Below are 26,254 nucleotides of genomic sequence, written 5' to 3'. Positions count from 1 at the left end.
GAAGGAATTAGCCTAAAATTATCTCTATTTGTTTTAAAAGAAAAAAAAAAATTATAAAGAACTTTGAATGGAGGCCAAAGCCCTTTAGGAAGAAAAAATTTCACAGGAAGTGATACAAACAGTGGTAAACAGCATCTTTATGCTGACATTTTACTTTCAAGCAGGTAACATTGCTTTGAGAACTGGGGTTTCACAAGGCAGAACTGTTGCCTTCTCAAATCCATAAGAAAGTACAAATACACCACCCACTTCGTGTGTGTTCATGCCTTCATCTGCCAACAGTAAAATGACACCAAGTGCTCCATGTCTGTGCTCTGTTTATCAAGTGAAAGGTACAGCTTTCACATAAACAACACACCTGTGTGTCAGCGAAAGCCTGTGACAGATTTACTTACATGTGTGTTTTTAAACTATCAAACAACCTGCATAAAATGAAATGTAGGTTTCTTCAGTCTACTTGCTAGCCGAAGAAAGAAATGACTGAAAGACTGACTAAAAGAACTACAATACAGGCATGAAATGTAAAATGTTCAATCTGAGCACATGCTAATGTAGCTGCAAGCCACAATGAGCACATTTTAATTTCTTTAATACAAAGTCAGCCTATATAATGCTACAGTAACAAGACAATTGTGCACTTAACACCAATCAAAAACTGCTGACAAAGGCTACATGAAGCTGAAAGACTGTTTAATTCTGATGGCACTTGTACAGGGTGACAAACTTTTGCAGTACACACATGATATATATACATATTAAAAGAGTAAAGTTAAAAGGCTTAAATCCTGGAGGGTGTACAGGCATGTTTTCCAGGGAGCATCTTGATAATTTTTGGCCTTCACATTCAATTTCTTCAGGCTGTGGTGTATTTTTGCTTTAACTTACCTCTCATCTCCAGAGCCTCCTACGAGACTGAATCAGCACCACAGCTCACTGATGGGAGGATTTCACCAACCTCCTGCTCCCAACTTTCTTTACCCTATCAGGACGCTGGAAGAATCTAAGATCATTTCTGAATTTAAATCTTCATTGAGCAGTCACAAATTTAGCTGAGCCATTCGCCCTCGGTATCTGCTAGCTCTGCACGAGCGTCCACTTTATGTTATTGAGCTGCAAACATTGAACAAGGAAGACTGAAGATATTCTGATGACATTGCATTTTCCCAGAAACAGGTGATAAAATACATTTAGACAGAATCTGGGACAGCCTTTGAACTGAGGCAGACATTAATTGGCCTTCAAAGAGGTGAGGAGAAAATCTCCAGCAATCACAAAGTCCCTCACAAACGTGTGCTGTTCTACAGGAACACCTTGGCCCAAAGGTGGTGCTTTTTAACATCCTGTGCAGTCTCTTTTCCATCAGTCCATCTGCACAGAGTTTAAATTAGCTCAAAAACAAGCCCTCTTTTTCCTGGTATTAACACTTTGATCATGGTCATGCTGTTCTAAACCTATTTTGTAATAGAAGCCTTACTGGCTTTTTTTTTTTTATTTGTCACCTATTAGAATAAACCTTTACTGTTTCTACTTTGCTGTATTTACAAGTGTGGCATTATCCAGGCTTGTGATTTGGAGAAAAAAAAAAAATTAAAAAAAAAAAATCTTTCTTAATGTTTTAAAAACTCTTATTAAAATGTCAAGTCATCTGTTTCACATTCATGATCCATTCTCTCATAGGGTCTTAAAAGCAATTACAGAAGTCTCTTTTTATAAATTATTTTGCATTTGCTGGTTAATTCCATATAATCTGTATTGGTATGCATTCTCTGCACTGTTGTTATAGCGATAAAGAGCAGCACAGGAGCTGTTAGTGTCTAAATAGACATAAAAAGCAACCTGCTATCTGACCTAGAGATTTAATTGCCCATAAATAAGCTGCGCAGGCAACAAGTACAAAACAATATATCCTATAAAAAGACTACAGGCTGCAGAGTACAATTGAGTAGAGTAAGGTTTGTTTAACTGATTAAGTGTTGCCATGCTGTGGATTGACTTCCTATTTTGCTGAAAATGGCTTGCTCTGCTCTGAAACATTATGCAATAAAAAAAAAAAAAAAAAAGAAAAAATCCTCAAGCTGCTTTCTCACCACCAAAACAAGTCATTGGCTGTCACTTCATTAGTTTTCTCTTTTACTTTGAGAGTAACTAGTTCTCTAGGTACCTGCTGGGGGAGTAAGAGGAGATGGTCCCCCAAGCACTACGAATTTGACTTTTATGGCGATTTTAGCTCTTTGGGAATACTAATTCCCAGTGGCATCACAGGTGTGTGCAAGTCTGGCACTACCCTTCCTCTCACACTTGTCAAGAAAAACATACTTCCTTCATGTAGTCCTTGTTTTCCCACAGTTGGTATGGAAACTTGCTTCAACTCAAAATCATAATACAGACAAGTCTGGGTAATTACATGCAGAAAACAAACCCACAACACCTAATTTTTTAAAAAACATCTCCTTAGCCCTTGGTAATTACAAGATTTTGAGAAAGTCTTTGTTTTTCTGCTCAAAACCACACTTTGGGATATCCAAATATCTTCTGTTGCCACACAAGTTGCAGGTGCTCGTTTTTTCCAGAACTGTGGTGGTTTTAGTCATGAGATCAGTGCAGAAATATGCAGTTTCACTTCAAGCCCAGATCCATAGCTGTGATCAGCAACTAGGCTCTTACACAAAGGAGCACTGCTTTGTGTGTTCTCTTGTGACTTCCTTAGATAACAAGAAACTACACCACATAACATGCATGTGCCTTTGTGTCCCCTCAGTTCATTCAGAGCGGCTCTGGGGATGACACCCAATGTCCAGGATCTCATTCTGCTCTCGTTGGTTACTAATGGGCCTAACTCCAATGAAAACACATCTGTAGAACTCAAGTCACAGCTGATCCATGGCTCGTGAGGACTAATGCTAAAGTCTGCCTGAAACGGGATCCTGTGCCAAAGAGACCTGTGCCAAAGTCTTAAGCCACACAAGAAGATGACAGAAAGAGCACATGTGTAAATCTGCACAAGATCCCTGGAAAGGGATCACAAAATCTGCTCCTGTGACTTAATTTTAAGGACTAAATAGTTTCCGAACTAATAAAAATATTTTTGCTCATGTTTTTACATCAGTACTAATGAAGTGTCATGTTCTGGGGCGTAGGCAGGTTAAAAGAGGAGGCAGAAAGGAATTTTTCCTCCTCCTGATTTTTTATATCCCAAAATTGTGGAGATGAATTTGGGAAAAACACTACATACCTTTGAATCATCAGGTACTGACTGGAATGAGACAGTGGAGTTAGGAATTACACGTCAGCTCCGTTATGACAAATCCTGTCTCTATGTAAAAGCCCAAGGCCCCAAGCTGTCCCTTGCGTGGCTTGTATTTAAAGCTGGCCCTGCAGATGAAGTTCTGAGAGAAAGGCAGGATCAGTTCTCTTGAAAACAAAAAAAAGCTGATATTGAAATAAACATTTTCAGGGGGAACAAGCTATTTAAAGTGCCAGACTAAAATCTCTTTCTGTCTCTAATTTTTACAGTTAAAATGTAATAAAAGCCCACAGTAAGAGATAACTGGACAGGTTTTTTTTTTCACTGTGTTGACAAGAATTACTAATCTATCAGTCTGGCATGAAAGCCCATGAAAAGTGATACCGAACAGGCCACCTCGAGCAAATATTTCAAGCCTACAAATAACCAGTGGCACACTTTCAAAACACTTGAAGTTCCAAACTACAGTTTTTTTATAATACTCCTTTCTAAGTAACAAGAGATTTAACAAGGACTACTACTGCTTTGCTAAAGCTCACACCTGTGTTTTCATAAATAAATGTCAGTAAAGCCCTGGGGGTTGATGGAGTATTGGTAGTTTATGATTGTTCTGAGCAACTTTTGCACTGTAGTTAGAAATTTCAGTTTACCGCAAGGACATATTTAAGAGGAGGCTGTGTGAGACTGGCACATCCTAAGATTATTGCTGTTTTCTAAAATTGCAAATAAGCACCAATTAATTAAATTGTTTTCAAGTAAGAGCTAACTTCAACATTCTGCAAGGTTCACCATTTGGGTTATATTAAACATCCTATCGAGATAAACTGCATCATTTGGTATCCATGGAAAACACTCTAGATGCAACCATTCTATCTCCATCTGCAGGATTACAGCATGCACCGCTCTGCAAATTCTGAAATTTTGCCAAATGAGTATGATCCTCTAATGCATGCACTTTTGGTTTTTTTTAAACCAGAAGGGTTGAATTAGTTTCTACAATTATAGATAAGCCTTCTATGATTCGAAAAAACACACTGAACACAAACTCCATGCGGAGGAGCGACAATTGCCATTCACATTATTGCGAGATTTGAGGTATTCTTGAAGAGAAAAGGCACCAGTGAAGTTGTTGGATCCAGATGTACTGAATGACAGGAGAGTGTTCAATTAACGCCCTATTGAAGAAAAAAGACACATTTCAGTACACCTTTTTTTTTTTTTTAATTCTCTAAATTGGCATGGCTTCGAGATGGGCACGCGTTCACACTGCTTGAAATCCCTCGCTTCAGCGTTATCACTTAGCTGTCTATCTCTTTGGATTTTGAAAGGCACAGAGCCAGCAGGCACACAGGTAGCTGTCTCTTGTGCAGGGAAGAAAACATGTTTTACTTAACAATAAGTAAATAAAGGCAACCAGCAGAAAGAACTCATGAGAGTGGACTGAGTAGAGTGGAAAATAAACTCTCTTCCAAGTCAGAAATTTCAGCCTTTTTCCATACACAGAAAAAAAAAAAAAGGGGGGGGGGGGCTACTCATTTTAAAAATAAGGCTTGGGCAAGTATTTTCGAGTCAAATACCTTCAGCTCGTTATTTTATCCCTTTGCTCAGTTGTTCAAGGGTTTAATGTGTGAAGACCGTGAGTCATTATGAACTAATATGCCCACTTACTTGGGCTTCCGCTCCTCACTGGTGTAGGGCTGCGGCTTCGAGACAGCTGCAAGGCAAAGAGAAAAGGGAACTCAGGTGTGCTAAAGAACTGCACCCAGGAAGGCACCCGGGGACCCAGCAACATTCAGAAAATCCACACGTGTTACTCCATTGGCACAGTTCCACTGCTACCAAGTCAAATTCAACAACTGTCTAGTTTTTCTTTCACACCCTGCACACACACACACACACACAAAAGCGAGTCTTACCCGAAGCCTCTCACATTTTCAACATTCACGTTTTAAGTTGAGGGCACCTACGTCAATTTAATAAGACGGGCTAATGATTAGAAAAATATACATGATTTTTTACAGAAATAATTTAAAATACTGTGTAACTGCACCACATGCAGAACTCTGCTAAGGTTTCACATAATTTATTAGTACCACCTCAGTTCTTCCCCTCCTGTCCACCCTACACTGATTTTCTGCTCCTTTGAGGCATTAAAGGGTAAATTCAGATTACTAATTCCAGGAGGCAGGGACCATATGCTGTACACGTACTGCAAGATGACTAAAGCACTTCCAGATGATACAATTAGTTATTCAGAAGGATGCTGAAGCAAGGGGGAGTAGGGGGAAAGCAGAGAGAGATCCACAGTTGACACTTCCAAGAATTTAACTATTATCTACTTACTTCTCATACAGTATCTCCACTGATAGTTATACCAGGCAATAACTATCTGTCAGTTCAGCTTCACCAGCAAAGGCATTTATTCCCAATGCTAAAATATACATCAGCATTTTTAAAACATTGCCTATATTCTGAGCTTAAAATACTGGTTGCTATTTCTACTACAAGCATTCAGCTGGGGCTTACACGATGAGACACAAGAGGACTGGTGCTACGGCTGCGGCTGCGGCTTCTGCTTCTACTTCTACTTCTGCGAGACCACTACGAGAGAAGAGTTTGACAAACTTAATAAATGTCCTTTCATAAAAGGAAGACAGACTCGACAAGCAGACTTGCCATGCCAGAGACAAGGCTGGAGGACAACGAGTAAACACAGCAAACTTTGTTCTTAGAACAGGCTCTGCCAAGTGTCATACACCTGCATAATGAATACAGGAAGGCAAATGGAACTATTCATCCTAAATACAGGATGGGGCACTAAAACATAACTACATTTGATACACACAGCTCCAGCCATCCAGGGAACAATCAAGAATTTCTCTTTTTAAATCTTAAAACGCTGCTTAAATCCAATGACTTCGCTTAACGTGTTCCTTAACAAAAGTACGTACCAGAGCTCCTCTTTTTGTGACTGCCTCTCCCTTCACAACGACAATGTCATTTTCCATCAGAGCAGGCCATACGTGATAGGCCACCAAGGCAGCTGTGAAATCAGAGTCAAAACTACGATGGTACCTGTTGAAAGGCAGAGCACAAGAAATGTCTGCATGTAAGTGCCAAAAGATAAACACGATGCTTCAAGTCATCAGTGCTGATAAAAAGCAGAATACTAGTTACAGCTCATGAACATCTTTCTTGACAATATTTCTGTATCACAAAAATAAGTAACCTTTAAGTGAACCTGTAAAAGAAATGCATTTGTAAGACAGATTTAGCAGAATATAATGTCTACTTATACTGAGAGACACTGCAATAAAGCCACCTCGCACCTCAGAAGGCCAGTTATTCCTGCATAAGCCCCACTCAAGGCAGGTCCACTGACAGATTAAATCTCCAAAGCAGCATATTGGCATCTTTCTGAAATATCTTGCTAAAACAAGACCACTATAAAGAAAATTACAGAAATACTCCCTCTCAACTATAAAGTTGCATCCTAGAATCTTATGAGACAGAAGAGGCAATTTATTAGCAAGATCCTCAGATACTGATAATGGAGCAGTGACTTTTAGCTAAGAAAATTATTTTGAAGGTCTATATTAATATATTAATATACCAGATATATATTAGAAAATTATTTTGAAGGTCTATATTAATATACCAGATATATATTACTTCCCTAAGTCTGCAATATTGGCTGAATAATACATGCCTGCTTTGTGGATTCAAACTCAAAATAAATACCAAATAACTGAAATAAAAAATAGCAATAACATAGCAAAAGCAAAAATACTAATGTATATGCCTTACTAATGTATATTCAAATGCAATTTATATAAAACAATGTTGTAAACAGAGGCATGAAGCTTTGCATGGAGGAAGGTATAGGGTATGATGAGGTTTGGCCAGCCCTTTTGTAGAATGGCATTGCACATAACTGACAGAACTATTTGAATTTCTACAAGTCTTGCCCCATTCCTGAGTTCCACATATATATGCCCCATATTTATCTATACAGATGGATACACATGTGTATATGTCTCTCACAGCAGCACACGTAAAGCCTGTTTTTTGAAGGCCACACACATCAAGTAGGTGGAGAAAGCATCCCAAGACTATCCCATAGCCCTGCTGTCTTCTTAGTTCAGCCAATAGCTTTGGGTATCAAGTAGCTAAATGCCCGGTATCTGGAGAAGATCAGTAAGTACTCATGTATGACTCTGCCCTCTCCTGTTGAAGGGCTACTTTTATCTTCTCTATTTTTCTCCTTGGCTTCTCAAGCTCTTCCACATCTGTGTTCCATTCTATTTGAAATTATTATTAGAAACCTCCTTATTGATGTGGCTTTTCTTGCTTTTGAGAGCAATTCTTTTTTGAGCTATCAATCTTACTAGTTTTCTTGAAGGCATGGAAATATCCTACAGTTCTCTGCCAGAGAACAAAGCAGCCAGCCCTGACCCTATGCAAAAAAGAAAAACGATGTTGTGGTGTGCATTTTTTAAACAAAATCCCCATTTTTAAAAGGCAGTTTTTCTTTTTGCTCAGCTCTAAAGCAGAAGAGATGGGGAATGCATTAAGATCCATATGTTGTACAGCAGCCACAGCCTGGAGGTCACAGCACACATGTTGATGGTCCTGGTATCAGACACCAACTGCCAGATCTCAGTAAACTTGGCTTTTACAAAATAGGCCACAAAGGAGGAACAAAGATGAACACATTTTATAAACACTGGAGGCAGATAGAGACTGCCAGGGAAAGGAAAGCTGATGAAAATTTTCCTCCTAATGTATCAATTAAATATGCTCTAGAGACTGAAGTTTATCCGGAAAATTGCTCTGATCTTCATTAAAAAAAGCTGTTAACACTGGTCTACATCCTGGAATTTATACACCATCATAAACCTTAAAGACACACCAAATTCACTACAGACCAGGAATATTTGCCCCACTTTAATGTTTAGCATCCATCTTAAACCTTTATATTAATTAGGAAAGTAGTAGATTTTTTTTTATAGTAAGAATCCAACTGAAAATAGAGAGTTCTTACTTGGTTTCACTGAAGAGTTCTCCATCAATACCAAAGGCAATATCAAGAGGAGGACTGAGTGTCTGCATTGAAAAAGCCATACGGCACAACTCTCGAATCAAAGTGCTGATCACAATGAAATCAATTTCTGGTGGAAATGAAATCTTTGGGTTGACGTTCATGGAGCGAATTACTTCCTGAAAATAAACACAACTGAGTCATTTGAGCTCACTAACACTTTTATTCACAGGCAAGTATGGAAATCCCTCTTAAATATACCTCTCAGCTTTCTACATTTAAAAATCAGTATAAGAAACTCCTGGGAATGATGTTTTAGGCTATTCCGGAAAATATTAGCTTCAGAAAGAATGTACTGTTATTTTAGAAATAAAGTAAGAGCTACATCATTGACCTCAGTCTTAGGAGGGAGATGCAGTTTTTCAGTAGAGCACAGACTTTAAGAAAAATTAGAAGTTCAGCTTACATTTATCTTATAAGACAGTTACACTGTATCTTGCAAAAAATATAGAGACATTGAGGCAAATAAAACAAGTGATTACTGGGCCATACCACAATATTATTTTGGAAAATAAGTGTCTACAAGACATAAAATCCATGCGCTAAACTATTTTTCATCTTCAGGTTGCCGTGCATTTCTAGTTTACATACTCCAAATTTATTTTGCAACTGAAATAGATCAAGAAGTTACTTCCCCACTGCCCTTGACTTACATTGACACTGGCTTGAACGTCATACAGATCCTCGTGGCGAACTATATAATCCAGGACAGTGTCTTCAAGAGACTCAGGCCCTGAGTGACCTAGAGACAGAGTCTCTCTTACACGTCCTTTGAACTGCCTGTAGGCCATCTTTGCTGCATGAAAAGACTCCTGCAAACATAAAGCACATCCAGTTAAATCCAGGAGACTGAGATTAATTTTTTAATCAATTATCTGAGAGGATGAACTTAATCTAGTATCATCATTTTAAGGAGGAATACAAAACGCTGCTGTAAAAGTGAAAGTTAAAAATAGTACTCATCTGGGCAGACTTCTCTGATTAAATCATTTATCTGCAGAAGACAGCATTGAAAAGCTTCCCACATAACCTTCTATTTTTATGTAGAATTCCACCACACACCAACAATCAGTGGAATCACATTCAAAGACATGAAGAGCAGAGCCAAGTAATAGCCTTTTATGTGCCACAGCCTGACATGTTGGCCAGGAGCACCTCTTGTCTCTTGGGAAGAAAGGTTGAGCTGGAGAGTGTTAATTGAATAACAGTTGTGGTAAAAAAGAAATAAATCAATAAATTTACACACCAGCTCTCTGACACAGGTACACACTACATCAATTGTATAGAAAAGAAGATTAAGTACAGAAAAATGAAAACAAATTTCTTCAGACTGAGCTCACAGTAAATGTGAAGTATCAAGGTAATTTCAAGGGACCCAATAAAACTAGAAAAGCACAGAGCTACAGGTAGGAGGGAAGCATGATATGGCGAGATTTTTAGCTTTCTAAAACGTAGTATTCCCAAAAGAACTCAACTAAATGAGGCGGTGTTGATTAGTGCAGGAATCATCTACCTTTCAGAGCCATTCAGTCTTCTTATGCACCTTTTTTTGGCACCTGTACTGTAGAATCTTCAACCCTGTCCAAATGTTGGGACAGGACAGTCAGAAAAGGACACTAAATTGGGAGTTCAACGTAAAAGTGTGAGGGAAAGAAAGGAAAATCAAAAGGGGAAAAAAAAAAAAAAAAAGAGATGTTTTCTTCTCCATACTTCATAGAAATGCTAATTTGCACACCATTTAATCTAACCCAGCTGTAGTATTTCATAAAACACTTCTAGCCTGTAAACCAAGAAAAACTATTTTTTTTTCTTACCACAGCTGCAATGTATATTATTCTCTGCACCATCTCCATGTCACTGATGTACGTCCTCAGAAGGGTCTCTGCGTCCAGGCGTTCTTCAGCGTAGATGTCACCGAAGCGAGCGATCAGGCAGGCGCGACGCGAAGCGTTTGTCCGCCTGGCTCGGCCGGGAGAGCAGCTCCTCAGGCAAGGGGGGCTCGGTGACCTGTTCTCAACGCGCCTCGGGGAGGGAGAGCGGCTCCGCGCAAGCCTAGGACAGACAGGTAAAGAAACATGAGGTCATTTCACCATCCTCAGATGTTTCTGCATAGTGCAGAGTTTGGTGTCAATTCAGTTATTACCGGGGTGAGCTGAGATTTTTGAGCCAATGTAATTAAGTGAAGCTGCAGCCGCTTAGTCGAATATGAAGGCATTTGTGTCAATACGTTTTATGGGCTAGAGCCTGAACAATAAGATTATTCAGCCTGGAGAAGAGGAGGCTGAGGGGAGACATTATTGCTTTCTGCACGTACCAGCAGGGGGGGTGTCGAGAGGTGGCGATTGGTCTCTTTTCTCAAGTCACAGGCGACAGGACAAGAGGAAATGGCCTCAAGTTGTGCCAGGGGAGGTTCAGGCTGGATATTAGGAAAAATTTTTTTCACTGAAAGGGTTATCAGGCATTGGAATGGGCTGCCCAGGGAGGTGGTTGAGGCACCATCCCTGGAGGTGTTCAAAAGACGGGTTGATGTAGTGCTGGGAAGCATGGTTTACTGATGATGCTCCTTGTTTGCTGTGTGGGTGTCTATTTTTGGCAGAGTTAGGTTGACGGTTGGACAAGATGATCTTTAAGGTCCCTTCCAACCTAGAAGATTCTGTGATTCTGATTAAAGTAATTCCTAATGTGTGTACAGCCAAGCGTTTTCTTCTGGGGAAACACACTTGTAAATACACAACTTTCTGAACTACCTTTCTACAACTCCCTGAAAGGAGGGTGTAGAGAGGCGAGGGTCAGTCTCTTCTCCCAAGTCACAGGTCCTAGGACAAGAGGAAATGGCCTCAAGTTGCACAAGGCGAGGTTCAGATTGGATATTAGGAAAAATTTTTACACTGAAAGGGTTATTAAGCATTGGAATGGGTTGCCCAGGGAAGCTGTTGAGGCGCCGTTTCTGGAGGTATTTAAAAGATGGGTAGACATAGTGCTTAGAGATACAGTTTAGTGATGGTTTTTATCAGAATTAGGTTGATGGTTGGACTAGATGATCTTAAAAGGTCCCTGCCAATCTAGACAATTCTCTGATTCCATTAATAGTAATACTTTGGAGATTTGTTTCTCTTTCAGCACCACTGAAGAGCTGTAAAGTCAGACAAGTGAGAATATAAGAACAAGTTCTGCCCTGTAACGGTATGGTATTCAAAGAGGACCTATAAACAACAAAAAAAAAATATCTCCTTTTATCCAGTACAGCTGCTCTCAATGTTTTGTAAAGCTGCTCTCATTCCTGTTTTGCCAGAAACTTCACATAGCTGCCTGAAATTAAAACATTTGGGCACTAGAGAATTCAGTTAAAGAGTTTATGTCCCTTCATAACAAAGTACAAAAGCTTAGCTTTTGTTTATACCTCATTTTCAAATGCGGAGGGAATTCATGCTGCCTAACATGAACAATTTCTCTGTCACAATTCTGTGACTTCTCTGAATAATGCCTCTACCTGCTCTGGAGAACAGACTTTTGGGCATCCAGGATAGAAATCTCATCCCGCAGTATTTGAATCTGCTGCTCATAGTCATTCAGACGTTCTAACTTCCACAGGGCATCCTTCTCTTGGGCACGGGAAGTCTTCAGACTTAACCACACAGAATAAAGTCAGTCACAAGATGTCCTTCTACCAACGCAAATCATCTATCAATTAATCCTCCTCATCAAACGGAAAGAACAGGAAAAGAGGAGAAATATTGATCAAGCTCCTTATGCTGAAATACAGGGAATAAAGAGTTTTAAAAAAAAATACATACTCCAAAGCATACTCTTAATTACACTTTGAAAAGTAGAAGTGTACTGGGGCAGGAGACTGGATACACTACACTTTATGTTACAGGAGAGATCCCCGGTGAACATTTGGTGTCCTTGCACAAGCTCAGATGATGAGACCAAAGATAGAAACCCGTTTCTTTCTCATATTTAAGATAATAAGTAAACCAGCTCAGTTTTCTTTCCTGCAGTTCAAGACTCTAGGTATTTTCTTATGTCAGGTCCTCAGGTTCTTTTCTTTGCTGGAATGTATCAGTCACTCAAAGGATATAATTGATGGTGTTATTCAAGCAGTATCAAAAGATTCCATCCCTGCTCTCCCCAAGAGAAGTGGTGTTTCTTAAACATTGGCAGACAACCCATTAAGCAAGTTTATCTTCTGTTCTTTACTCTTACTTAACGTTAGAAAGTATCCCAGCATCTCTGCTTTCCTTCCTAACACAGTGCTGCTGTTTGCTTTCTTCCAAAAGAAAAATAATTACAAATGGATGCTTCCTATTAATTTTGGGGGCATTCAGTCAGTCCTTCCTTTACTGAAGGACTCTGGGATTTTTGAGGATCTGAACCAATGGAAGCTGTAGCACCTATGGGTTGACAAGCTTCCTGTTCCAACTTTTGAAGGAGCAGGGTGACAGAGAGGACCACAGGTAGTAAAGCCAGCACATCTGCTAAGAGGAAAGACTGTCCTTCTATATCCGGGTAGGAAAAGCTGCAGATACTATTACACTGCCATGGGCATCCTTAGTCAGCTGCTCCAGCGGGGACTTTAGCAGAGTCCTAGAGGGCTAAAAAATTCTAATTTAAAGAACAACTGGGAAAGGAAAGCAGGTTTGGGAAGACAAGTTCTAGAGACAGAGATGGGGGGAAATCATTATGCACCAACCAAACAAAAAAAGGTGAAAAAAGCACAATACTAGTCAGACCTTCCTTAAATTGCCATTATAGATGCATATATTGCATTATAGACAAACAATGCAGTGTTAATAGCTATCCTAGAGAAAAGATAACAAAAAGAAAATACAGGAGTGAAATTATTACTTTTTCTTTATTTACCCCTATTCAGATGGGATTTTTCAGAAAGTTCTAAAGCAATTTTTGATGTTCCTTATCTCACTGCTGTGAGATCCACAAAGCTTTCATCTATTCATCATGACAGCAGATAATGATTACAAATACAGACACTTAATAATAGATCTATCAGGAGAGGGGTGAAAAAAACCAACCCAAAACCCTCTAAAAAACAGGAGAGCATATGACAGACTGAAACCAGCAGAAATACTTGCATCTTTCATTGTTCATCACAAGTTATATGGTAAGTCACAAACATAAGAAAGGCTACCACTGAAAATCAATGTTTCTCTCTTTGTAAGAAAAACTAAACACCAAAAGGGAAAAAAAAAAACAACATTAAGACAGACACATTTATGAATTACCCACGCTGAGTTTTGTAAGCCTTAACATTAATCCTTTCCATGCTAATTAAATCAGTTTCCCTTGCTTTATTGTTCATTCACTCTACTGCTAAATAATAATCTGAAATGAAGAGAGTACTATCATCTTTCTGTAAGGTTAAAGAGATGTAGATGTTACCAAAAAAAAATAATGGAAACAAGCAAGGCAAAATATAGTTCTTAAACAAGTAGAACAGTGGGTTTTTATAACCCACTTTTTTTTAAGGCTATAACTAGTGTTTTAAACCCCTCAATCTAACAATTTAAAAATACAATAGGTCTCTTCAGCCAGTTTCTCAGGAGAAAATACAATAAGCCTTGAGAATGTGTGTCAAATATCTGCTTAATGCTGTTTGGATAAAGCAGCCGACTCACAGAACCACAGAATGATTTGTTTGGATAAAGCAGCCCACTGCTACCCTCCAGTTTCAAACAATTCATTAACGATAAAGTCCCTCACAGTTCCCCCAGTCCTTGGGCTAAACCCAACTCATTCACTCAGATTGCCTTGAAATTCAAGGCAAGAATAACTCCATCTATGTCATTTTGGGCCAGATGCCTGTTTAATCTATTTTTAAGAGCCCCCCTGCAACACTAACACCACAAGGTCTTAAGGTAACCAATTCAAGCTACCATATTGGCTGTTAATAATTACAAACATGTTTGTCAAAATTTCTTCCTGCCAATTCATATAACAGGTTCTCCATTCAGCAGATCAAGAAAATGTCCTCTTGACCTCATTTACTTCAAAGTGAGTTGTCTGACTTTAAGCTCGATGAGACCTTGGCACGAGGCTAAGCACCCTAGTAGTAAGCTTCTATTTATAATAGTATTAATAGGATTTTGTTCAGTCTGCATATAACAACAGGTTTCAGTACACTATATTTTTTGTCTGCCCCTGAATAACTTCCAATTCCTTTTAAACTTTAAAAATTTGTATTTTCCTTCATAATTCTGCAGCAAATAGCTAAACCCTGTTACAATTAATATGTTAATGCAACAACAACTTATACCGGCTATAGAATTGAATTAAGTTGAGTCTAGAGCACGTTTTCTCTAACAGCCCAGGAGACCAAGATGTCTTGCAAAACATGCTTTGATTTAAGTATGTGAGACAGCCAGACTGTAGACAAGAGGAATGAGATCATTCCATCATCAACTATTTCAAAAGTTTAAAAAACCAAGTTTACAGACAAAGATGCAAAGGACACTCCTGGCAAACTGTTCCTTGTGTAAAAGAAAATTAAAAAATAATAAAAAAATATCAATCCTGTCCTAAGTGTCAGAGATCAGTCCTGACCTCACTTTCTCTACTTTTAGAAGGATTTGGTTTTGACAGGCAGGTGAAGACTAGGCAAATCTGATTTCACCCAACTAAAAGAGTTCCATTTTTGAAAAAATGATTCACAGAGCATGAAAAATAGCACCTTTGCGTCAACCAAAAGTTGAGTGCCCAGGCAGAAGACGCAAGTGCAGAGTGTCAACCAAACTGAGAGCGAATGTGAACCTTAAGTATGTGGAGATTACGGAATTCCTGAATTCGCAGGAAGACAGGGATGTTTTGCTTTTCTATCAGCACAAATGGCAACAGGAGTTTCTGTCCAGTTTGTGTTAAGATCTACACACAGGAATTGTGAGATGCTTTATATCCCACTAATAATCCTACTAATCGTGAAGACAGCAGTCAGGTTATATCTAAGAATCAAGGAGTTATATGAGCTACTTTTCACCCAACAAATCAAAAAGGGCTTATTTCATAGGAATAAGAGTTTATACACCAGGTAGCCATCCAAAAAATTAAAATCCAAAGAGATCAACACTTGCTAGGAAATTCCATGGGTAAAATCTGACAATTAACATTATTCTAGAAACAATGATAAACATCTGGAGATGAAAAAGTGATATTCAACTTGATAGTGGAAGTAAAAACCCTAACTAACTGAGGTTTTTTTCATTGCTTATTGTTATGAGGAGTGACTCATCCTCTCAGTTGCCCTAAAAAGAAAGATAAACTCATGGACAGTTACATCCTTCCATACAGATTAAGCAGCAAAGTCAAGTTTCCTCCATTTTTAAGAGCAGCAATGTTATTTAACTGAAAGGCTGCAAGCATTTATTTAGAGTATGACTATATTTCCATTGTTGAAGTGTCAGTTACCACAAGAATTAACATGCTGTTGGAATTAATTTCAAACACCTTTGTATTCTTTTCTGATAATATAACACACACACACAAAAAAAACAAAAACAAAAACAAACCAAACCATGTCATTACAGTGAAGAATTATTACTGCTTCTAGAACTGCTTGTAGGTCAAGTCACAAAAGGAAATTAGTTCTACGGATTCCTGTCTTGAGATGGAAATGTAGGTTCCCCAGCCACACCCTTACTGATCCAGATTAACTTCTCAGATGTGACCAACACACTTAGAAACTCAAAAAACATTTTTAAACCAGAGACATCAACATTACCAATAGCCATTACTTCTGTGTGACAGACAAAAGGATTTGGCAAAAATGTTCTAAAAGAAAGCTGTATAAAGAACTTTATCTTAAGGCAGACAGACTGAAGTGTCTTTTTCTTAACACACACACTACTTTCAAGAGCATCATAGCAAATTGCAAAGAAAGGTTTCTGGCTCTATTCAGTAGATGGTTCTCTCCTATTTAACTTCATCTACAGGATTCAAATGCTATAAAGCTGCTACTTTCAAAGCAATCCTTCCTCCGTTCTAAAGAAAAAAAGAAGTTCAGCCATAAGGGTTCTTCTCATGTGAATCTACTTATGCTAATTCTCCCTCTGTAACACCAAGAAGCAAAGCTACAGGATGTGAAGAAGCTAGACCTATTATTTGCTATAGCATAGGACAGTGCAGAATAACCAGAACCTGTTCAGGTAAATGACGGACTGTGTCTCCACATGCTGATTTTCTGCCATAATTACACCAAGATTCAATTTTTCTTACGCTGTTTTTAGCTGAACAATTGCATCTTCCGCTGCCAAAAGAGTACTGGCTGATTTGGTCTTTGTGTCTTCAAGAGCCAACTGGGTTTTTGCCAGACTGCAAGAAAAATTAATAACCTTCAAGGTAAAGGCAGAGATTCTACCAGAGAATATGACAAACGGACTGTTTAAGCAGATCAAGTCCATACCAATTTAACATTTGAAAACAATCACTGTGGGCTTTGTGCAGACTAGCAGCACACCAATAGCTTACAAAAAGTTATATCTGACTACATAATAACAGAACGATTTTGCTATGACCCATTATTTTTCATTAAGACTCAATTCCAGTTTCTCCTTTGATTTCATCAATTTACAGCATTCAGAATGACTTCATTGTCCAGAGGTGGGGTATCTTGGGACACGAACTCTCTTTCTCCTGCACTGGTCCCCTGCCTGCCAATAGCTACACAATCAGGACTCCGTATTGCATCTCCTTGAAAGGATCCGTTCTGAAACTATCATGCATGGCTTCATCTCTGCTTGAATTACCTCTTCCCAACCCACCTTTGCAAACCACAGCCAAAGCCTCTCTGACCTGACTGCACAGAGAAATGCAACTCACAAAAGCTTTACCATTGATTCCCCAATTCTCACAGGAACTAGCCCAAAATGACTTTCTCCTGTACTGCAAACTGCCACACACTCACTCCAGTCCATATTAGTGAGTAACTTCCCTTGGACTTCTCACCTTGACCATTCAACACTTTTCTCCAGCTCATCAAATAATCTGTTTCTATCCACACAGGAGCATAGGATGAAATGCCTCACCCCTAAAACAACCTTCATACATATCTCAACCACAGAAGGGTTGAGGTTGGAAGGGACCTCTGGAGGTCATCTGGTCCAACACCACTGCTCAAGCAGGCCCACCTAGAGCTGGTTGCCCAGGACCACATCCGGACAGCTTTTGAATATCTGCAAGGACGGAGATGTCACAATAAAAAAAAAGGTTTCCTGAGGTTCAGAGGAAACTTACTGTGTCCTGTTTGTGTCCACTGCCTCTGGTGCAGTCACCAGGCACCAGTGGAAATAGCCTGGGTCAATCTTCTTTACACCCTCCTTTCAGGTATATTAATTAATGAGATCTACCAGTCTCCCATAACTCTTCTCTATAGTTAGAAAAATCAACAGAAAACAACTCCTTTGCTTACTAAACCTTCCAGGCTGAATTTTTTTTTGCAAGATTACCCTAATCCTGGGAAACCAGTTGAAATGCTAAGAACAAAAAACCTCTCTCTTCTTCCAAATGTTGTGTGGTCCTTCTCCATCCCACCATGTCACTTTTGATACTTAATGTACACTGTGCCCTCTTACCTTCTTTTCACTGATCTTTAACTGACTCATAGTTGAATGAGAGATTTTTCTGATGGTGAAAAATTAGAATTCCTGCCTTCATCCAAGATGAAACATAACAGATACTAACATGAGTTGGTGAGTAAGGGAAGAGTAACTCATGTCATCTCCCTTGCCTTCTGTAAGGCCTTTGACACATTCCCACACAACATCCTTCTCTCTAAATTGGAGAGATATGGATTTGGTGGACAGAGTAATTGATGGATAAGGAATTGGCTGGATGGCCACGCCCAAGGAGTTGTAATCAACAGCTCAATGTCCAAAAAGAGATGAATGACAAGTGGTGTCCCTCAGGGGTCTGTATGAGGACTGCTAATGTTCAGTATCTTATTAATAACGTTGACAGTGGAATTGAATGCACTCTCAGCAAGTTTGTGGATGACACCAAGCTGTGTGGTGCAGTTGATACTCTTGAGGGAACAGATGCCATACAGAGGGACATTGACAGACTTGAGGAGTGGGCACATGTGAATCTCATGAAGTTCAACAAGGCCAAGTGCCCCTGGGTCAGGACAATCACCAGTATAAACTGAAGGGAAAAAAAACAGATTAAGAGCAGCCCTGCCAGGAATTACATGGAGATAGTGGTAGACGAAAAACTAGAAATGAGCTGGCAAGAAAGCCAACCATATCCTGGGCTGCAGAAAAAGAAGCATGACCAGCAGGTCAAGGGAGGTGATTCTCCCCCTCTACTCCCCTTTCGTGAGAGACCACTGCATCCAGCTCTGGGGTCTCCAGTACAAGACAGACATGGACTTGCTGGAGCAGGTCCCGAGGAGGTCACAAAAATCAGAGGGTTGGCACATCTATCCTGTGAAGAAAGGCTGAGAGAGTTGGGATTGTTGAGCCTGGAAAAGGAAGGCTTCAGGGAGACCTTTACTGCAGCCTTTCAATACTTAAAGGGGGCTTATAAGAAAGATGGAAAGAGACTTTACCTTTTACCCCTAGTGATAAGACAAGGGGTAACAGTTTTAAACTAAAAGAGAGAAGATTTAGACTGGATATATGAAAGAAATTCTCTACAATGAGGGTGCTCACTGGAATGGGTTGCCCAGAGAAGCTGTGGATGCCCCATCCCTGGAAGTGTTCCAGGTCAGGCTGGATGGGTCTTTGAGCAACCTGGTCTATTGGAAGATGACCCTGCCAACATCAGAGGGGTTTGACCAAATGATCTTTGATGGTCTATTCCAACCCAAACCATTCTGTGATTCTACAATTCTATGAAAGCAGGAGTTATCTGAAGATTAGGAAACAGGATGAAATATTCTATTGAACCTCTTTCCTCTAATCTAGCTAATACAGTTTGTAGTTCCGATTCTTGGAACCACTTAAGAAGAGCATTAAATTATATCGCTTATTGTAGTGACCCCAGGACTGTGAACACTCATTGATCTCATGCTAATAGGATGCATGAGAAAGTGTCTGTCACTTGGAGCTACCTCTAAAACGGCCCTGGAAGTGGCACTAACAGCACAAATTTCTTTCTGAAGCAGTTGAGTCCTTTTGAGACTACAGTGTTCCACAAACTGTTTTATGCAAGTGGACAAAGACAATTCAGTCCTAGTAACTTTATTGAAAAATCTGTCTTTCTCACTCCATTGTACCACTGTGGGTCTTGAACTTCTTAGACGTTCACATACCGATTGCATACCATAACTAATTATGACATATTGTAGGTCCTTCAGTAAATATTGCACTATAGCTACTTGACTGATTTTTATCAAGGTTTGCTCAGCATGCAACATTCCATCGACTATGATTCCATTGGGATGGTCATGCACCATAGAAAACCCTTTTGTTCACAGTACTGGCATATTTTCAAAATCCTCTGCCACAAGTAAAACCGATCGAGTCAATCTATGAATGCAGCTATGACTCTATCACTTGTACTCCACTTTGGACACACACAGACAACCCAGAGCGTAGATGGATTTTTGAAGCTCTGATTTTAAGCCAGAAATTAAACATTTCACAAATTTCCATCAGCATTTAGATGTCAGGAGAAAAATATGGCTTGTTGTTGAAAAGCAAAAACCAACCAAACAAAAGGAATCACAGTTAATTCCCCTACTCTTGTTGCACATGGTTGAGCTGTAGACGAGTTGAAGTCAGTTCTTCCTGCAGCTCTTGCAGCTGAAAACTCTGATTGTTGGCCAGCTTTCTCAGCTGCCTCTCCCTCTCAATTGAATCCTACAACAAAACACAAAATCACGCTGCTTGAACATTCTACCTTACAGAATCCTTCACAAGGTAGTACAGCATTATTAGTAGACATGCTTCTACATATTTCAGTAAAGAACATTTCTGAAGTACTTGAAAACAAAATCAATTAGATACCCTCTGGACACATAACCGATACCTTCCAGGCACAGAAAATAGACTCAATTATATTAGGAAAAATATTCACTTCATTTATACCTCATGATAGAGAATGTGGAAAGTCTGCATATGCAGATTTACTACCTGTCTACACAAAGTGTTCTTGCAGATTTGCCACATGGATTTTTTTTCCAGTCAGCTAGCTTCTGACTATTATCATCAACTCGAGTAAAGTTTTTGGGAATTAATGTTCACAAAATAACAGCAAAAATTATTAGAACAGAGGAGGCAGCTACTGTCATTCCAGAAAGCACACTACCACATGTGCAGCTCTGTCTTTAACATCTTATAGAGTTGCCTGATACTCAAGAACGAAATAGATAACTGTGCAGCAGACTCTTCTTTAAAATTTTGAATGTCACATGCAATGACAAATCCATAACTGTTGCACCATCACTTAGTAACACCATTATTTTACATTTTCAGGTTTTTTGGCAGAACCCTACTCCTTCAACACACTGGAACCTGACTCATAAAGAACATAATTTTTCATTTGTTCTTAATTAATTGTGAAAGATTTTGACAGTAGAGTTGTAAAAATGAGAAGTCAGAAAACATGAAGACATCACTTAAATCTCAAGATCTTCAACATTTTCCTTTAGTCTGCATGAACCAACACTCTTGTCTTCTTTCAAATCATAAAATCACAGCAGATCTGTCTTTCCTGCCAAACTGTCAGTACTACAACCCCTTCAGTAAATACCAAATATATACTAACTCCAAACATCAAGTTAGCTGCGTGGTGGTATCATGATGGACATGAGCACTTTTCCACCCACACCACCCCCCTTCTGGAGATATTATAGTGCTCAGATACTGAACTAAGGTATTACCTTTTTTTCTTCAAAAAAATAAAAGGAGCTCACAGAAAAATGCATGGAGTTTTGTACACACCTTCAGCTTACTCATGTATTTTCACAGTGTTAGGTTTTTACTAATAGAAGTATTTATGCCATATCACTAAGACGTCTTTGCAAATGTAAATGTAGCATAATTCTCCACCTAGAATGGGAAAGCAGTAGAGGAACATAGCTTCTCTTATAAAGCAAATTCCTTCATATTGTCACTCATTGTGAAACGTAGAAGGACAAAAGTAACCTTAATGACCTCTTTGATTTCCCTTTCAGAGGAAATGTAAGATGAGACAGACAAATAGCATAGTTGTCTCCATGAGCAACTAAGGACACATTTCATAAAGCAAAATCAGGGAGGGAGACTATTATTTACAGAAAGTCACTAAAATTCTTCTGTAGGTATACATTCACACTGCTCTACTCCCTTAATATAAATTTCTTACATACCTGAGTGAGAGAGAGGTTGGTTTCAAAGAGCTTTCCTGAAGAAGCACAGGAAAAACAAGTCCCTAGCCATGGCAGGAGACGAGTTTTTATTGTTTCCACACCTGCATAATGCCCACCTAAGAAAATATATACATTAAGAAATTTTGAGAACACATACAGAAACAGTCAGGGCTTGAAAAAATGACACATGTGAAATGTGTTAGTAATAAGACAAGGCACTGATTTACCTTCTTGAGATGTTTCATTTAGGATTGTGAAGAGCTGCCCTTGAATCTTAGAGTTCAATTCTATTATTTCACAGCATCGGTTCAGATTCTGATCACAGGAATTAATCTGTAAATTAATGTGTATTAATACATCTGTCTGGGCTTTCTTAGTTAAAATTATTCCTGTTATGATAATGACATTTTTTTTCCCCCTATAATTACATCTTCACAACCTTTTCTTACTGCATCTGCAAATGATCAGAGGGCTGGAGCACCTCTCCTATAAGGACAGGCTGAGAGAACTGGGGTTGTTCAGCCTGGAGAAGAGAAAGCTCCAGGGAGACCCTATTGCAGCCTTTCAGTTCTTAAAGGGGGCCTGCAAGAGAGATGGGGACAAACTTTTGAGCTGGGCCTGTTGCAATAGGACAAGGATTAATGGCTTTAAACTAAAAGGAGGAAGATTTAGACTAGATAGAACAAAAATTTTTTACACTGAGGGTGGTGAAACACTGGCCCAGGTTGCCCAGAGAGGTGGTAGATGCCTCATCCCTGAAAACATTCAAGGTCAAGTTGGATGGAGCCCTGAGCAACTTGATCTAGTTGAAGATGTCCCTCCTCATTGCAGGGGAGTGGGTTGGACCAGATGACCTTTAAAGGTCCCTTTCAACCCAAGCTATTCTGTGATCCTGATACTCATCCTTAAAAGCTTCACATTGCTAATAGGCAAACATTAGAACAAAGACATCAGGATTTCTATCACCCAGTTAATTCACTACTTGAGAAAACTTATTCCTTTCCCCCTTCATAAAGAAGATGGAATCACAAATATCTCTAAAAGAATAATCATAATAAATGCAGATCCGTGTTAAAATCTTTCAACCCAGAATTTTTAAACTAATAAAATAGGAAATTGTTGGATTAAAAAATGTATTAGTCCAAAATCTGATTTTTTATATTAACTGAAATAATACATATAAGGCTATTATCTTCCTTTGCCATATGAGGCCTCCATGCAACTTCACCTGATTTTTAAGAGTTACTCACTAAAACAACTACTGAATAATGGGCAAAATCCAGCATCATGCCTGGGAAACAACAGAACAAAACTACAGCACTTTCAGCAAATGCAATTCTGAAAAGGAGTTGATGGGATTAATCTGCCTGGGATGCTACTGCACCTGCCAGGAGAACATGTACTTTCAACCTGCTTCCTTAATCTTTATCTGTAACCTCTGTATCATCTTTAGCGTCGATCACCCTCTAGGTCTTCAGGCTTTAATGGCTCCATATGGTTTTTACAAGCTTCCAAAAGAGCTAAAACTGCTGTCCCACCTGTGTCCCTGTCAGTTTGCATTTTGGTTCCTGCAACATGCGTTCCTCTGGCCTTGAGGAGCACAGTCTCACCCTGCTAACCTCCACCAGAACACCACGGCAAAGTGCATTTTTCCAGCCCATTACACAGACATGACACCCATGGTGCTTCCATCTGCCAGATCCTCCTTTTCAGCAACGGCAGTCTGAAATGGCTTCATTTCCCAAGACCTCAGAGACTACCTCCCCTTCACTTACGATGAAGAGTTCAGCTCCCACTATTGCTTATCTCTCCCGAGGTCTACCTCCATCATTCATTTGCAATATTTTAAAACACATGCCTCTCTTATTCCTCCTCTGGAGTCCTTTACTCTGGGGTAGCTTTACCAGCTACACTCAAACTCTTCCTTACAACCATCCTTTGCCATGAATCCTGCAGAGAGCTACACTGGTTATTAATATGCTGTAACTCCTACATACCACGAAGTAAAAAAAGAACTGACTTCCCTTGAAAAGGCTGCATCTCTGCACAGCACCTTTTCTCACCAACCATAGCACAAGGTAGATAGTTATAGGCTCGTGACCAAAGCAACTATCAGTGTCCTGAACCTAACGAAAACTGGGGACAGTAACTCCTACATACCACGAAGTAAAAAAAGAACTGACTTCCCTTGAAAAGGCTGCATTTCTGCACAGCACCTTTTCTCTCCAACCATAGCACAAGGTAGATAGTTACAGGCTTGTGACCAAAACAACTATCAGTGTCCTGAACCTAACGAAAACTGGGGACACGGGAGTAAGAACACTGTCAAGATTTTCCGCTAAGAAAATTCACAATTTTCAAATCTCAGGTCTCTTCATCTCATCTTTCCCTTATTTTACACCTTTTCTACTGCTTCTGCTGTTTTGGCTTCTCAGTCTCCTGACCTTTCTTCCTCCTCCATGCATACCATTACATCCATCTGCAGCCTTCTCCTCACTCATATCTGAAACTCTTTCCTCATGCTTGCTGGATAACCCCGTTCTCACTTTCAACATCCTTTCTCCTCATGTTTTCCTGACTGTTCCCAAGCCACAGGCAATTCCTTCTGAGCCCACCCTCACTCAGGGTCCTCCCAGCTGCTGGTCTTTTACCACAAAACTCTTTCCTGATCCAGACTCAGTCATTACAGCATGTCCTGATTTGAGCAACACCTGACTCACTGTTACCTCTTCCTCCTCCATGCATACCATTACATCCATCTGCAGCCTTCTCCTCACTCATATCTGAAACTCTTTCCTCATGCTTGCTGGATAACCCCGTTCTCACTTTCAACATCCTTTCTCCTCATGTTTTCCTGACTGTTCCCAAGCCACAGGCAATTCCTTCTGAGCCCACCCTCACTCAGGGTCCTCCCAGCTGCTGGTCTTTTACCACAAAACTCTTTCCTGATCCAGACTCAGTCATTACAGCATGTCCTGATTTGAGCAACACCTGACTCATTTCTCTTCTAATGTTTGGGAAAACTGCACTCTTAGAAGACTCTAATGGTTGAATTTGTGACAATATTTACTTTATAGCCAGCCGGGCTACGTGGGATTCAAGGTCACAGTGTTTTCAAGCCTTGCCAGGTGCAGGGATGAGGAGGAGTGAGACCTGGGCACTTGACCCAAGTTGGCCAACAGGATTATTTCATACCATGAATACCACATTCAATACATAACAACAGGATTATTTCATACCATGAATGCCACGTTCAATACACATTAGAAGGTTTGCTGTGTAGTCCTCTCCCTCTCCCTTGATGGCAGTGGTTCAGAGAACCCCTTCCTCTCCCTTGATGGCAGTGGTCCAGAGATCCCCTTGCCCTGAGCTCTTCCCTTCCTCCCAAAGCCACAGCGCTCGCAGTGTCCCCACATTCTCTGTCCCCTGCTGGGAGCATGAGCCCTTCCCTTCCTCCCGAAGCCGCAGCTCTCGCAGTGTCCCCACATTCACTGTCCCCTGCTGGGAGCTCACAGCCTCCTGTGATAGAATGGGCTGAGTATGATCCTTCTCGTCCCCACATTCACTGTCCCCTGCTGGGAGCTCACAGCCTCCTGTGATAGAATGGGCTGAGTATGATCCTGCTGTATTTTATATTAGTATCGGGATCAATACTGGTTCTTTATTATTACTGTTAATTATCTAGTCTTATCCTATTCAATCTATTTATATTTCAGCTCTCCTGTTTCCTTGTTTTTCCCCCCATTCCCTCTCCCGGGTGGGGAGGTGTCACTGGGTGACAGAATAATCTGCCTAAAGGACAATAAATTGTGGGTTTCTCAGACCCTAACACGGCTCAAGCAGCACTTTCAACCACCAGGCCTTGCTCCCAGCCAGCCCTGACACAGGCAAAGGCAGAAAGAAAACATCCAAAGCCGTGACCGCCGCAGGCACCGGGTGCTAAAATGGTGATAGCTGGGTGGAGGTGCGGGTCAGCGTCCCAGACCGGCCCTTTGAACCCGCAAGGCTCGGTTGCCCCGGGGCTAATGGTCCCCCGGGAGGCGCCGGGGGCCGCCGCCGCTCCGCGTCCCACCGTTACCGCGGAAACGGCCTCACGGCCCGGCACTGCCCGCGCCCCGCGGCCCCTCGCTCCCCCCGGGCCGGCGGGATGAGGCGGGCAGCCCTCCCTCACGGCGCCCTCCCCCGAGCGGAGACGCATCCCCCGCCGCCGAGGGCCCACCTCGTAGTCCCGGTACCAGCTCTCCAGCTTCTCCTGCAGCACCCGGCCGCTCTCCGCGCCCACCAGCCGCCTCAAGCCGTCGGCCATGGCCAGCTGTTCGCTCGCTCGCTCCCGGGGTTGGGACAGGATGGGATGGGCTGCGTCCGTGTGTTTATATGTGTGTGTGTCCCCTACCCCGGGAGCCCTCCGCGGGCCGGCGGCGCGGGATGGAGGTGGTACCGCCGGCCCGGGGCCCGATGCTCTTCGGGCGGCGCCGCTTTCGCGCCGCCTTTATAATCGCGATGGTAACGCGGGGCCGGGCCCGGCGCGGCAGCGGGTGCCACGGCAACGCGGGCAGGGCGCGCCTGGGTTGTGGTAACGGGGCGAACGACGTGCGGGGTGGGGGGGATG

General features: G+C 40.8%; 1 protein-coding gene across 4 annotated transcripts; it reads right to left on the bottom strand.

Annotated features, from left to right (window-relative positions):
* Positions 1-672: 672 nt before the first annotated feature.
* SPATA18 (spermatogenesis associated 18) lies at positions 673-26,244 on the bottom strand. 4 transcript variants are annotated; one of them, XM_014945552.1, is made up of 12 exons: positions 25,865-26,243; positions 21,873-21,960; positions 21,646-21,761; positions 20,037-20,155; positions 11,836-11,970; positions 10,160-10,397; positions 8,999-9,157; positions 8,289-8,464; positions 6,196-6,319; positions 5,771-5,845; positions 4,913-4,958; positions 673-4,419 (listed from the first exon to the last, which is right to left on the bottom strand). In XM_014945552.1, the coding sequence occupies exons 1-12, from the start codon at positions 25,949-25,951 to the stop codon at positions 4,412-4,414; spliced, it is 1,371 nt and encodes a 456-aa protein (XP_014801038.1). In that variant the 5' UTR covers positions 25,952-26,243; the 3' UTR covers positions 673-4,411. The 4 variants fall into 4 exon arrangements, with proteins under 4 accessions (XP_014801038.1, XP_014801036.1, XP_014801039.1 ...); XM_014945550.1 differs by having other exon boundaries at positions 21,873-21,978; positions 25,865-26,239; XM_014945553.1 differs by lacking the exon at positions 11,836-11,970 and having other exon boundaries at positions 21,873-21,978; positions 25,865-26,228.
* Positions 26,245-26,254: the final 10 nt, after the last annotated feature.

Source organism: Calidris pugnax, unplaced genomic scaffold (genome assembly GCF_001431845.1).
Source record: "Calidris pugnax isolate Ruff unplaced genomic scaffold, ASM143184v1 scaffold58, whole genome shotgun sequence".
Taxonomy (NCBI): Eukaryota; Metazoa; Chordata; class Aves; order Charadriiformes; family Scolopacidae; genus Calidris; species Calidris pugnax.
The sequence above is the reverse complement of the archived record's forward strand: the minus strand, read 5'-3'. Positions and strand labels throughout refer to the sequence as shown.